Here is a 15,316-nt window from a genome sequence, read left to right as displayed (position 1 = left end):
CGCATACATCCCTAAGCAGCTGCGTCATTATAAAACTCTTTTGAACTTCACACTGGAAGTCAAATGCCACATGTGTGTGTACAAGACAGATGTACAGCAGCTGCCTCTTGGCTCCAGTTTCATCTGTGATACAACCCTCTCTCCCCTTTCTGCCTCTCTCATTTCTAAAACCACCCCCATCACCAGCGTCCTCACCCCCGAAGCCCTCCGCCTCCCATCGTGCACTGACAACATCCGCACCTTTGAAGTCTCATCACTAAATCAGAGTATCTCACACCACACACAAATCAACAGGCCAAACAGAGTGCGTCTTTGTAGTCGAGTTTCAACATTTAAAGCAGGAGACAATTAACTAATTATTATTTATAGCAACCAGAGAGTCTATCTTTAGTCATTTGTAATGTTCAAATCATGATTCCTGCCAATTTCCTGTCAGTTTCTATGCTATACAAGATTTAACACTTCAGTAGTGGTGTATGAGTCTCCAATAAAATTAAGAAATTAAGAGATCCTTCTTACAAATATTTATTGTGAAATTCTGTTGACTGGGTAGCGTGTAGTGTGTGTAAACCCTCGTGCATACCTGGCTAACATGGTTCAATATGTGAACTTGCAGACTGCAGTGAGCTCTCTTCACCAATAGGGGTCAGTATTGAACTCCTTCAGACAGCTTGTCTTCTGTTGCAGCTCGAAATGCTTTTCCATTGCACAAGAGTAAGTCCAAACTGTACATAGTTTGAATAGATGTGGTATAAAACAGTATCACGATCAGTCCTACATTGCTGGTGTTTTCTGGCATGATTGTACCACATGTGCCAGTGCAACTGAGTTGGAAGAGAAGAGAAACATTTTAGTTCTGGAAAAGAAATCTGAACCTCTGAACATTGTTCCTAGATACTTGTAAAATAGTGCTTGTTGTGCTCTGTACACTTTCATTCTCTGCACACAGATGGGTGACAATTTAAAGGTAAAAACAACACAAACCTCCTTGTCTCTGGAACCCTTTCCATTCTCCCAAACATATTCATTCACATTATGCAAAGACCCCTTTTCTCCACTCATTCATTCAGGTTTGTCCTTTACTTTGTCACCGATCTGTATTCTTCTGCAAGAAATACACCCAGATTATGTCAGATTTTGGTGTTCTGGTCACCACAATCAACTCTACACCCACTACAACTGGTCTGTTTGTTTCTCAGTTGTTCTGAATGTAGGGCATCTACAGACCTTTTTCTCATTAGGGCTGCTTTAAATTTATGTCACAATTCAGGTGAGAAAAAACACACACTACCCAGAAAAGCAATACAACCCAGGTGTGAGCTACTGCTGTGTGCCAGGATGCACTTCATAAACTCTTGACTTCTTGTCAGTGTATGTATGTTCACCATCTGAACAGTCTTTTTTTATTTTGGTTCTTTATATTGTTTAGTCTTGTTTCTGTGCAATGGGACACAGGTTCAACCAACTCAGGATATGAAGGCCAATGTTAAAGCGGAGAAGCATTTTCATTGCTTAGCCAAACAGCTGCACATCAAACCACATCATTTACATTGACCAATTTCACCCAGAGACAACACGTCTCAGTGTTTTGTTTTCCAACAGATCTAATTTCTTCAGCTATGAATAAGGAATATTGTCTAAACATTTTGAGAGAGTCCTGACAAGCCAGTTGGGGCTTTTCAGTGGAAAAGTGGCCAGTGAGCAGCAAGACTATCTGGGCTTCTCCCTGTCAGACTGACAGTCCTGTGTAAGCCCCCTTCACTATATGTCCCCCATCGTGATTAGCAGTGATTACTAGCCTGTTAGGTTGTTTTAGATCTCTCATGTGATCTGCAGCTCTGCAGTGTCTGGAAGCACTTCAGCAGACACACAAGCCCAGTGTTCAAACCTGGACTGAAGCAGGCACTCAGGAGAGACTGTGGTGCGTCTGTGAAAGAGAAGTTTCTTTTCTCATTCTTGGCATAACTGTCCAGTTCAAATTAGACTCGACTGGACTGGTGATTGTAGTGGATTAAGCCCCAGATACTGTATACATTCTTGACCGTGTATAGCGATGAGGGCAGGAATTGTAAAACACAAGCTGAAATAGTCAAATAACCCCACGACAGATAAAATAAACCGTGTTCAGAACTGATAATATCCAGTCTGCTTTAAGCATTTCAATGTTGTGAATTAGCTACTGTAAAAGCTGAATGTTTGACATGATGTAAACACAGTGAAATGTATAATAATATATATATATATATATATAGTTTGTACAATAAGCCAGAATGACAGTAAAGTAAGTGAACACCCATATGCTCCACAAGGAAATTTAGTAAAACAAACAAACAAATAAAGGTTATTGTACATATTTACAATAGGAGCCTTTTTTGTCTCACGTTCATGAGCCACTGCAGTGACTATGCTAAGAAATACACAACTCAAAAAAAATACACAAGTATTCAGACCACAATAGCAAACTCATGATTCTTCAATTTTGAAACTGAATTGTTCCCAAATGTGAGGAGGAAACTTTATTTTTTACATTCCGAAATGTCTTTTTCTCGTGTATTTCCTCGCTCCACCCTGGGGGTTATTTTAAAAGACTTACTGCATTGTCTTACATAAGGTGGCAAAGCTCCAAGTGTGTGTGGTGGTTAAGTGTTTCACAGAGCAGGACTGACATCAACTGTTGGAGGACAGACAATGAATGTGTTTACATACACAAAATGTACTCTGATATTACTGGGGAGACTCAAATATTTATTTTAGGAACTGGCATTTGTAAATGCCACATGTTGTTTACAATAATTGGGATAAACGTGAATATGACAGCTGAAATGAGCTGATGTTAACGGGATACTAAGCCATGTAAACATCTTACTCCATTTACTGGTCGGGTTTAGTCATCTGTGCCACCTCTTTTTCCTGGTACTATTAAGAATATTTAAAACTCATTCTCTGGACTGTAAATGGTTCTGGAAAAATAAAATCCCCACCAGGGGGTCTTTTTCAGAGATTTGTTGATGATGATGTAATTATGGAAAGGAAGCCAGTGGAGCCCGATGAAAATATGATCACCAAACACAAGAAAAATGCAGAAAAACATGCAGAATTCACCATTAACATACTGTAAAAACCAGACTCTTTAGATGTTTTTTTAGGTTTGATTGTGTAGAAAATGAATACTAACATTAACTTAGTAGAATAATATAGCTAGTCACATTGATTTGTAACTTGACACAAAATTACACATAGAACAACAATGTGACACAAGATATGTGTTAAACCATGGCATTCATTCATTGTGGTTTGAACTTAAAACTGCATTAATCAATATTTTTTATATATCAACATTAAGGGGACCCTCTTACAGACTAACCCTCAGAGAATTATCACCCAACTCTGCAGCAGTTACTCTTTTTATGTCACATTTACTATATAGTTTGGTCTCAGCACTCTCATCAAGCTGTTTTCAACAAATAAGCTATGAAAAAACCGACTATATGCTAGTAAATTGCTGGTGAACATGCAGGTGCTAAAGAACCAGATTTATTTCCCTCAGGAGTTGGTGGAGACCAAAAATGGAGCTAAAAAGACAGTATGTGTTGAACTTGGGATGATGTTTCACTGTGTTAGCTAGATCTGTAAAGAGGAAACGTATTTCTAAAATGTTAGCCATAACAAGGTTGTGAGGCAATAATAGTCCAGGGCTGTGTCTCTGGTTTTGGAATGCCTCTGCCCTCTAGTGGTCAAACATTCATTAATGCAGCTTTAATATGTCCATACGACCACAAGCATGTAGAAATGTTTTACCTGCTGGGTGCTACAGTGTTAAGCTGCATTAGTATACTTCCAAGACTGTGTATGTACTGTACCAGTGTTGGGCTAGATGCATGACTTTAAAAGTACTCATATTACCGTATTAGCTGCTACACATTTTTCAATTCTCACAATCTGTTACTGTTTTCTTTTGACTTTATTTTTTCTTCACTATAATTATTTCATGTTTTGTTAGCACAAACTTTATAAAAAAGTAGAAAAACAATTAAAACGTCAACCCCATCTTGTGCAGACAATGTGCTAATAAACTACATACAACATTGCATCTTGCATTGGTTTTGGGTCATACAAAAAGTACACCATTAAGTAACGTTGTGGTAAGCGAGTAAAGTAATGACTTACATACAGCTAGCTTTCTCACAACACTGGTACGTACTGAACAAAAACCAGACATAGCACATCTCGGACATTGTTCAAAAAAGATTGGATTCTTAAGCCAATATGTTAATGTAGCTAGAAAGTTCTGTACAGTGCAAGGGGATTCATACAGCTAGTTATGTGCTGATAAATTAGACTTCATTGTCACAGTTTAATTCTAATACATGCCGTTCACTTAATATTGCCTGCTCACATACAACATTACACATTCGTTTAAATTGGTCTACTTTGCCATAGCTCTTCCTTTTTGAGTTTGTCTTTACCAAGCAACATTTGGGCTGATTGTGACTCACTGTAAGCTCTTCTGTAGTGAGTAACCACTGGCCTGTGTGCTGCTATGTGTAACAGGGGAAATGTAAGTTGAATTTAATAGCCACAAAATGTGTGTTAGTGCCTGTTCCCGTTATCTGAGGACAGAACAAACCACAACAGCAGACTAAACACAAAGGGAAATGTGGTGACATACACATCTTCCAGTGGTGAGTCATCTTTTTACAAATATATTCTCATTCTTACCTAGACCTTTTCAGTCAATTCAAGAGAAAAAAAAAAAACACGTACGAACAGATAAAATGTCAAACATAGGGAGGAGAAAGTGCAAATATTTTGGCGCCGCTTCGTTTTCTTTTCTTGTTTTTCTGTTCATTTTTTTGAAACTCAGGAACTTCTTAATTTTTCTGCTCCATCCTTCTCTTTCCTGTCAGCAAGCGTACAGATGCCTTCCCTCTGTGCCCTCTGCTCTCGTCTCAGCTTCTGGATCCTTCTCTTCTCACACCAGACGACCTACTGAGAACAGACAGACAGACAGACAGACAGACAGACAGACAAACAGAGAGACAGACAGGGAAGGAGGAAGGGAAAAAAAGAAAATGTATTCACTCATCTGTTTCAGTGTCCAGCATGCAAATACGCTCACACGAAGCTGTTGCGTGACAAAAGACAATGGCATGGCTCAACAGGCAGAGGCTCACCTAGACGGACTCACACACACAATTTAAATCTAGAATACAGTTTAATAAAATTGTTATTAGGGATGGATGTTGCGTTGCTGAATGACCATGCATAAAGCAGATCCAACCTCTGAAGCTGATAACTTTTCCTTTTAAAACCCTGTCGCCTTTCCTTCACGTCTCACCAGCATCAAGTCAGTCAGTTAAACGATCAAACAAACTCCACTGCAAACTGTGATTTTTAGTTTAGCTTAGAACCAAAAATAAATGACCTACCTTTTAAATTTTGTATTTATATTTGCGTTTCTTTTTTCTATCTCTATAATACTTGTGTGTTGTCCATGACCATTTTAAAATGCAAAGTAAAGCAACATTTCATTGACATTTTTCACTTTTTCTTTACCATCTGTTTTTCTTCAGTCAACAAAAAGTCAGTGATCCCGTGAAGCAGGGATAAAGTCAGAGGTTACTAACTAAAGATTGACTGCTAAGCAGCTGTACCCCACCTACAACCGAACGCTCCCTACGCACCATCACATGCGCTGACGTTATGTTACAACCGAGCTATAACTCAACACTCTCTGAAGTTGTGTTGCATTCGATTTGTGTTGAAACTGCATCAGACAGTCAATGTGCTGCACAAGGGATGGACTGCTCACTCATCAATCAGATGAGTGGGTGGGGGTGGGGGCGGAGAGAGAGAGCGAGTGAGAGAGCGAGAAAGAAAGAAGGAAAGGCCTGGGAGAAAAGGAGATGGGTAAAGAGCTTAGATTGCTTACAGATGGCTGTCAAAGGGGAGCAGAGGTCCTCCTGAGCCCTGTGAGAGCTCAGCCTGTGTGAATGTCTGTGTGTGTTTGCATGTCTGTTTCATCTATCTGTATGTTGTGTGTGTGTGTGTGTGTGTGTGTGTGTGTGTGTGTGTGTGTGTGCGCTCGCATTAGGTAGGTGTACATGCAGTGTGTGTGTGTGTGTCTAGACTCTGCTGGCCTACAGGGTGTGTGTGTGGGGGTGGGGAGGTGCAGGTGCACTCTCTGTCAGTGCTGATTATGTTAGCCATGAAATAGAAGTCCAGCTGATTTCCCTGCGCACTCTGGAAGCTCCTGTAGTCTCAGACGATGCATTTGTATTTTGTTCGAACTTTAAAGCATCACAATCTCTCCAGTATGCAATAAATCACATGTTACCTTCCATATGAGAAAGCCCTGTAGAGGCTGCTTTCTCCTATACTTTAAGTGTACAAAATAAAACATTATGGCTACCTATTTCTACCATGACTAGTTGGATCCAGGTGACTGCTGTTTGCTGTTTAAACTGTGACATTTTTATGTAAATAAATGTCAATTTTGTTACTGCCACAAAAACACCACTCTGAATCAACTTGTATCCACTTAGCTCATAAAATATGTTCCTTTATATACTTTAAACACAAACTGAAAAAAGAAAACTCTGCACAATAAGTGATGTGGCTTACATCACCAACCACCACAACAACAATTTTGGCATAGAGTACTTAAAGAAAGCAGTATCTAAAACACATTGAGTTACCTCTTGGAAATGATGTTCAAAGAAACAATGTGCAAATGTTTTATGTAATATAGCCTTGATTAATAAATTAAAAGTTTTAAAAGTTAAAAGTTAAAATCAGAAAATGTGACTGGATGGCACTGAAGGAAAGCTCTTACAGTGTCCAAATGGACAGGGTTCATCCTCTGAGGAACATGATACTCAATTTAAATTTGGATGTTTCTTATGTACAAATATAAATAAATAAATGTTCTTATGTAGTTTGTTTGGTTTGGGTATTGTCATCCTTGCGTCTGGCAACCAGTTAAGCAAAAATCAGGATATAAAGAAATCAACAAGAGATATTTGAATGGATTTCAAGTAAAGATGGTGCAACTCTGTAACAAGAATTGTAGTATTTTGTACATTCAGTGTCATAAACCCTTTACCTTGGCACCATTAGTATCATGTTCTCACTGTTAAACTATGCAGTACCACAATATTTGCTGATATCTCTTTTCCGGTGAAGTCATGTCGTTCCACTCTTTAGCTCAGATAAATGTCTCTGTTGTAAGGAGCTGAGCTACAGTAGTGCTGATGAATCGGCTTTGCAATTACCAGGCTCCAGAGCAGCGAATGGTCCTCTCCCTCCTCTCCTCCCAGTCACTGAGGACACTGTCTGTGCCATTAACAACACAAAGCTCCCTGGCCTCTCCCTGGACACCTTGGCCCCACTTGTGATAAAGAGCTGAAAGCAGATCCTGTCTAGTAGTGAATCGCCGCGCCTCACCTGGGACCAGCCAATAAAGACACTTGGCTCAAGAGCTGGGAATCATGGTATACGTGTACATGGTGGCAACTGGGGAAAGGGACTGAGTTTACTGTCAGCCCTTGATATAAGGATTTTTTGTAGCAAACTCATCACCAGAGTAACAGGTAGTGATAGTGGGCATAGCAATGCTTATCTGTCATAGTCCTCTCTGTTGACCTCTGTTACCTTTAACACAGTACAGTGTGTCGAGCTGATGTCACAGTAATTAAAACACAAGTGGTGTGGAGTAATTGCTGTTGGCTCTGAGAGGACGGGGGTCTGGGCTCTCTAATGGTCCTGCAGCCTCTGTGCCAGGCCTGCCTCATAATGCCCTCCTTTCATTCCTGCCTAATGACGGACACAGCCAGGACAAACAGGAGAGGAAGAGAGGAGAGAGCAGGAAAGGAGACGAGAACAGCAGACAGGATACAAAAAAAAAAAAAAACACAAAAAGCATGTGTGCACTTCTGACTGTTTTTGTCAACGCAAACCTCACCTGCAGAACCAAGCAGGAAGTTTAAAATGGCCTTTGTCAGGTGAAATCAGCCCACAAATACCTCCAGTAAAGAGGCAACAATATTCCTTCTTATCATCATCGTCATCTGTACTTAATGACACCAGATTTATAATTATATGATCATAAAGTATCTATAAACCAACTTTTGACTGTAAATATCTATAAGAAAAGTCAAAATATTTATTCCCTCTTCTTCCTGTCCTCATATGTTGTTCAAATTCTAATTGGATTCTCAAACCAGAACAGAGCTAGTTTCTCCTTTTACAATCCACTATACTATCTACCCTCCATTATGTACATGCTGTATCTTCGTGCTGCTGTCACCACCATTAAACTACTTGGATGCCATTTACCACAGTGCCAGTCAGTTCATTACTCAAGAACGCTCACCGCTGTGAGTTAAACGAAAAGGTTAGATGTTCACCACTGACATCTAGAAGGCATCAGCATACCTGTGTTTCATTTATAAGGCCTGGCTATCTATGCTGCTGAGATATTCAAGAGCCTTAGTGGAGTTCAAAGTGAACAACCTTGACACCAGATCAGAGGATAGGTTGGCTTTAAAAGTTCCTCATGCCAACTTTAAACTGGGGAGGACTGGTTTTTGGTACTATGCACTTCACTTTGCTGGAAGAAACTGATGCTCATTCCTCTGAGGGAGATCTACTTACTGATGTATATATGATGACTGCTGCGTGGGTTCTTGTTGTGATGTGGTAAATAGTGTGTAAAATGTGAAAGACATTAAGACTTGATCTTAATGTGATTTCCTGAATAACTAAATACATTTGTGACACAAAGTTTAGGAATAGCCAACATTTCTATCATCCACCAGCAACAGATCCAGTGGCTACAAGAGCAGTAGTCCATTACTGTCCATTATTAAACCTTCTATATAAATGACTTGTAGGTGACGATGCGACTAAAGTGCATACAGTAGCAGCACTGATTAGGAGATTCTAGGCTGATACCGATGTTTAAAATAACAATTCTGCTGATTGTTTTTTGTTGTTATTTATTCACCATTTTGTGCCAGGGAAAGAATCTACAAAGATAAGCATCTCTGCCTTGTTGCAGCTCAGTCTATTTCTCTTCTTATCCAAGATGTGAGACGCAGAGCTGAACAGCCGCTCACTGTCCATGCTGGTGCATGGAGCATATCGGTATTTGAATGCAATTTGTACCAATGCTGCAAAACAGAGGTGATATTATAAGCTGGAATTAACCAACACGACATTTACCTAAACGCCCAAAAAACAACAGATAAATATCGACCACTGACATCGAAGAATGCCATCTTATTTCCCAATAGGCCGATGTCAGTCAACAAGGCAAATATCGTTGCATGCTAATGTTTGACCGATAAATCGATGCATCCCTAGCTGCAGGAAAAATTCCCAGCTATTTATGCTCAACAACAGTGGATGCATTCTGAAAACTCAAAGCTTTGTAAGCGCTCACAACAATAGATCCTTTAATATCTTATAATTGTGTGTGCCCATTTGATGTGTTTTTGTGCGTGCAAGCATTCATACATGCACACCCGCATGTGTTTGTACTTACTCAAACGTGTGTTTATGGCTTTCTAAATGGGATTAAGATTTTTGAAAAGAACATCATGAACCCTGCTGCCAGAACCCATTGCAACAAGTTTAACAGTGAAACATTTTTGTATTTCTGTTCATTACAGTGAGCGAGACATAATGCTGGGTCCCTCTGGACTACCAGACCTGCTGCTCATCTGACTGTGAGAAAGGTTTACAGAGAAAATCATCGCTCTGAGCTTCTGTTTCATATCTCATCTATAATGAGGTTTCCAGTCTCTTCAGACGATGGATGCCACCCTCTCCAGCACTTCAAAACTCACACAAGGTATTCAGATGTTTTCCTTTGCTGTTGCCAACGTGTCAAGAGCAAGGAGCCTCATACAGATGTGCTCCACTCTGCCCCACATGCTCGCAATCCTTCACCAAAAAGCACGTACTGTAAACTGTAAATATGTCCAACAACACTCCAGTGACGATCCAAAGCAGCGACAGAGCATGATAAGATTTAATGCCTGGCAAAGGCAGCTTGACTTAAAGGGATCCAGGCCATTGAGGATCAGCTAGGCATACCTGAACACAATGGCCGTCTATCTTAGTCAAGGCAGAATGCTGCCATATGTTCTCACAGATTCCTGCTTCTTTCATGCAGGGTTTCAATGTCTCTCTTTCTCTTCTTTAAATACCTCACTCTCTCAACAATCAGCTCAGAGTGCCTGAGTAGCAGCATAAGGAGCCGTATAAAGCTGTCAGGCCATTTACCTCCAGCTCTTAAGCATGAAGGTGAGAAATTCGGTGACCACAGCGAAAACAACCAACCGAGCCTCCTCCTCTGCTCTTCCAATACTGGGGGCTGTTTATCCTGGCAGCTGTGCCCAGGGTCCGAGAGGCCTGACGTTATGCCCGCTCCGAGCCACTGTTCTCCAGGCGCGGTGGGGCAGCGCCAGGGTAAACACATGACCTCAGTGCTATGTGGCGCTGAACCGGCCCAGTGGCCAGAGTCAACAGCACCAACGGGACCAATAATCGCTCAATGGGGAGAATCCCGACAGATCGAGAATAGAGACAGACTGAAAAGAGTGAGACAGACTAAAAGACAGAATGATGATTAGCAAAATATATAATCATTCCTTCCTTGGTTCTTCTTCAGACTTTTTTTATTTTATTTATTTTAGGAACGAGACAAAGATGTCACGGAAATTTTGAGCTGAATTAATTTGCTGATGGACCGAAAATTAATCTGTAACTATTTTAATAATCAATTACACATATAATTAATTTTTCAAGTAAAAAATGCCAAACATTGTCTGATTTCAGCTTGTCTGAAGTGAAGATTTTTTGTCTTGTATGAAGATAAAAACTAAATCTCTTTGGATTTCGACCTGATGGTCCAATAAAATAAGACATTTGACAATGACACCTTGAGCTTTAGATAACTATAATGGGCAAAAAACAAGTTCTATTTTTATGGTCATAACATGAGACGATATGTTACTCACTGAAAACAAAACCTCTCTCCAGCAGAACAGATGACAATACTCCATCCACACCACACATGACTGATGCGTTTCACCAATGTGCATGTTAATGGGTTACACAATAAGCCAACTATAGCACTCAAAGCCAGAGGCTGCCGGAGTTAGTGGAAGCGTATTAGTTTGCCTTACTGAACAATTTTGTCCCTTGCCTTGTCCCTTGGCTGCCACTTGTTGTTGAGCTACCTGTAAGAGAGAAAGTAACAAAGATTAAAGTTGATATTGGTGGATGTCTTGTTCTTAAGCCTCAAAAACCGAAAAAAGAAAAGAAAAGAATTATACTACACAGTGCAATTTGTATTATACAGTGTATCATTACATTTTAAGTTTACTTTTTCATTTATGTGTTAAATATGATCCACAACCTCTGGGAATAAACTTTATTTCACAAGTTTTTCTCTTGGCTGTATGACACTGGGGTTGTAGCTGGTAGCAGCTTCTCAACTGTAAGCTGCTTTGACAGTTGTTAATGATCTCTATTAGGACCAGTCTGTACACTCATGATGAGTAGTTTCAGTTTTCCGGCCCAGACAGCGTCTAGGATCCACTAATACATTAGTCTCGTCTAAATATTCATCAGCGTGTGCTAAGTGTAGCAGTGTACCTTATTTAGACTGCCAACACATCTGTTTGTCACATGCACCACAGTTACTTCATCCCTTCCTCTAAACAACTGACTCACTTGACTTTTTGAAACTATGACGTGATGAATATATTAATAAAAATCTAATGTGGGAATAAATGGAAATCATTCTGTGTCTCGTGGTTAACACTCGTATACTTTTAACAACACATGGAAAAATGAACATTTATTCTTGTAAATCCTCAATTTGATATTCTTATACAAGTTTTAATTTGTTTTTATTTTTGTTGACAGTAGCTGTTAAACTGCATTCAATCAGTTCTGCATGCCAAAGGGCATCTCTAAGTAGTTCTTGAAGGAAACAAGACTGTATATGCAGATCTTCCCAGCTGGCCTGAGGTTCATACCAGGGCCATGACCCTATTCTATGACCCTTTCACCCCACTCTCAACCGTCCTGTTTCCTCCCACCCAGTTTTTCCCCAGCTTCTCTTTTCCTCTTACCCTCCTTGCTGACGCCCAGGCAGCCTTTCAGCTCCTGCAGGGAAATGGCCCTGTCCTTATTCAGGTCACAGTAGTCGGTGAACTTGCGGGCACATTTCTTGGGTTTGGCTTTCTTCTTCAGGTACCTCTTGAACGGCTTGAGTTCCTTCTTGTTGATGTCGTGGCTGCCGTTGTTATCCAGCTGGGCGAAGTACCAGTGCACCACCCTCTCCTCTAAAGTGTGACTGGGATCAGGCTCCACAAACCTGGTTAGGATTAGAGGAACAGACAGGGTGAAAACATGGATGTTTCAAAACCTAGAATGATTTGCATAGAGGGAAGTTGCAAAAAAATAAATAAAAATCCTGTGCAGAAAAGGTGTGGATACTTTAGACAGTCTTGTTTTATGTCGTTTTATTTCAGCTCAGCTTGCAATAAGATTATTTAAAAGCTTTGCTTTGCAGAATGGATTTCTCTTTTCGGGACAGTGTGTACAACTTCAATCCAAATACCTTTCACTCCCATCATTGTATATAGTTTTAACATTGATGGGAAGTGAACAACAAACTCTGTCAATGTCTGTGCCAAGATCTGTGCATTGTCAGAGATAAAAAATATATGTGTTAAATACATAAAACCAGAAGGAAAGCTTGGTTGAGAAAAACCAAAAGGGATGAAAGTTTTCCATGAAGAATCAGTCATAAGGTATCGTGCTCAGGTAGAACTGTCTTCAGTAGTAAATGACACTACTTACCTCCCACCACCAGAGGGGGCTGGTGAGTTTATGGCTTGCACCATGTCTGTAGTGAGGGCATCTAACAAGCTTGTGATGAATTCCACTTTTTTTCCCTCTGGGCAGCCTGGCACAAATCAAAGACAAATATACAACAAAATTACCTTCCACAACTAATTTGAGTCATTACAGTACAGTGAAGCTGAAGTGCCTCTAAAAGCCTCCACACCAGCGAACCAGTATGACAGATGTCAAACGGAAAACGGCTGTTCCACAGAAAAATAAAGCTTGCAAACCTTGTTCAGAGCTTAATGACAAACCAGGTGTATCTGTTAACCGGCTTGTGTTCACAATTACTGGTGCATCATTATCAATATATTTTAAATAGAAGTGAAATACATAGTTTGGCTGTTTTGTAAGACTTCAGACAGCAGTGCTGAGGCACATGGTGAGAAGTGGAACAGAAGTGTGCGGTGATGAGAGAGTTTTGTTGAGCAGTGCAGACCTGTTAACTTTTATGACACAATTCTGAACACCTTGGGTAGCTCTCTTTAATTGCCCAGATGTATGGCTTTAATAGCATGCTAAACCAGTGCAAATTTTTCCCTCCTAATTGTGTCTCTTAAAGGGAAACTTCAAACGCAGCTGCATAGTAAACTAATCTTCTCATTCTTTTTTTTTTTTTTTTCAGTCTCTCCCTCTTTTGCTTGAGCTTTCTTACTCGATCCCCTTCTCCCCTTGTGGCCTCCTTGTTCTCTGCTCTGTTCTTGTCTTTTCATCCTTTTTGTGCCGGCTCAGTTCAGTTCTCCGCTGCCCCGCCAGGTGAATCCAATTAGCATTTCCTACGACACGACAGGCTCGGAGAAGCACTGCCTTGCTGTGCCTTAATCCAAGTGTTAAATTGGGGTGTTATGAAGTGCAAACCGTTATGTTGTATGCTGCCTATGTGGCAAGGTGTCAAGGGCACAGTGTGGTGCAGGACCTCTGGGCTCTGGGCCACTTGGATTTGATCTTGTTAATCTGAAGACTTTAAAACACACTAAAGCTGCATCAAACAAGACTGTTTCTCTAAAAATAGAGAAAAACTAAAATGAGCTAAAAATCACTGGTTCCCCTTTTTTGTGCTTTTAAACCATTAAAACAAAGCAATGTTCACCTGTGGCACATCTTTTGAAGAATTCACTTTTATAACCTTAAAGTAGTTTTAGTGCAGAAATCTTTCTTCTCAGTGTCTTCTACCTGAATTATCTTTAGGGTTATAAGGAGTTATAGCCATCCATTTCACATGAAAAAGGCAAATGTATAGAAAAGTCAGAAAATATATATATATATATATATTTATTTTATCCAATTAATCACTCAGCCACTCTGACCTTTGATGTTTCATAGATGCGGAACATTTAATTTGGGCCTTAGTCTGTGTCCACCACTGTACAAAGTGTAGCTTTAAGCATACAAAGTGATACTGTAATTCAGTCCTGGTCTTTATAGTAGCGCAGGAACAAATGTAAATGGAGTAATTTTCCTTCCTAAAAATACTACCTTAATGTTAGATTAAAAGTACAGTTCCTGAACTGGAGGTGAAGGTCTCCAGGGAAGAGCTCCTATGTGCTCTTTCTGACAGAGGTGGTATTGTGCCACACTGTGTACAGTGAGCTTGAACCTGTAGCTGCATGCTGTTAATAGACTGCCCTCTCAAGCATTCTTTTCTCTTCTTGCCTTGATGTGACGACCATGAAATATTGTGCTTTTGTTGTGGTGGTTCAGAACATCCCTCTACAGTACATAAAAATATCTCCACTCAGCACCCTGTGGTCTCCAACACCCCAGCAGCCCCCCACAGCCTCTGCACCACACCCCGCAACACTCACACCTTCCATAAAACATACCACACATCTGCTGCACAGTCAGGAGTCATGCTTGACTCTGTAAACTCACCAGATGGGGAATTAAATAAGAGTTACAATGCAACCTTAAATGATGGGGAAACAGAGGGGCAACAAAAGTAAGTGAGCAGTAACAAGGGCAGAGGAGTATGAGCCGAGGTTACGACCTCTGGTTTAGAGGAGAGTCTCTGATCTTTGCTGCTGGGGAATCCAACACCAAAGTGTGGTTTGGTTGATTCTTATTCAAAACCCTCAATGTGGTCAGTTGGCATTAAAGTGAGGATAAATATATTTCCTGAAACAAGTGAAAATAGACATCATTTTCAAGTCTCTGAGCTGCAGTGCTATTCATTTGCTGTTGTCCAAACCCCTCACCTGTACAGAGACTGTCCAATCAGAAGCTGTAACTAAGTACAGTGAGTCAAACTTTGGCTGAAGCTGTGTGCACAGAGCTGTAGTGACAGGCCAATGAGAACTTAGCAAACATTAATACTGTCTTGACTGTATTATATTTGTTATTAACATTTTAGAAAAGCAGCTGGACTCGCAAGATCACGAAATCAGAAGAT

General features: G+C 40.3%; 1 protein-coding gene across 7 annotated transcripts in view; it reads right to left on the bottom strand.

The window, feature by feature from the left end:
- Nucleotides 1–2,296: 2,296 nt before the first annotated feature.
- Nucleotides 2,297–15,316, bottom strand: part of smoc1 (SPARC related modular calcium binding 1) — a 49,235-nt gene continuing 36,215 nt past the window's right edge. For 4 of the 7 annotated variants that reach the window (XM_051391099.1, XM_051391132.1, XM_051391141.1 and 1 more), the window contains 4 exons: nucleotides 12,883–12,988; nucleotides 12,150–12,394; nucleotides 11,216–11,249; nucleotides 2,297–4,989 (listed from right to left, as the gene is read on the bottom strand). In XM_051391099.1, coding sequence (XP_051247059.1) covers nucleotides 4,950–4,989; nucleotides 11,216–11,249; nucleotides 12,150–12,394; nucleotides 12,883–12,988 — 425 coding nt within the window. In that variant the 3' untranslated portion in view covers nucleotides 2,297–4,949. Of the gene's footprint in view, nucleotides 4,990–11,195; nucleotides 11,250–12,149; nucleotides 12,395–12,882; nucleotides 12,989–15,316 lie in introns of all 7 variants that reach the window. The other 3 variants (XM_051391122.1, XM_051391108.1, XM_051391116.1) reach the window with 3 other exon arrangements.

This window comes from Dicentrarchus labrax, unplaced genomic scaffold, assembly GCF_905237075.1.
Source record: "Dicentrarchus labrax unplaced genomic scaffold, dlabrax2021, whole genome shotgun sequence".
Lineage (NCBI taxonomy): Eukaryota > Metazoa > Chordata > Actinopteri > Moronidae > Dicentrarchus > Dicentrarchus labrax.
This window is presented reverse-complemented; position numbering and strand designations above follow the sequence as displayed.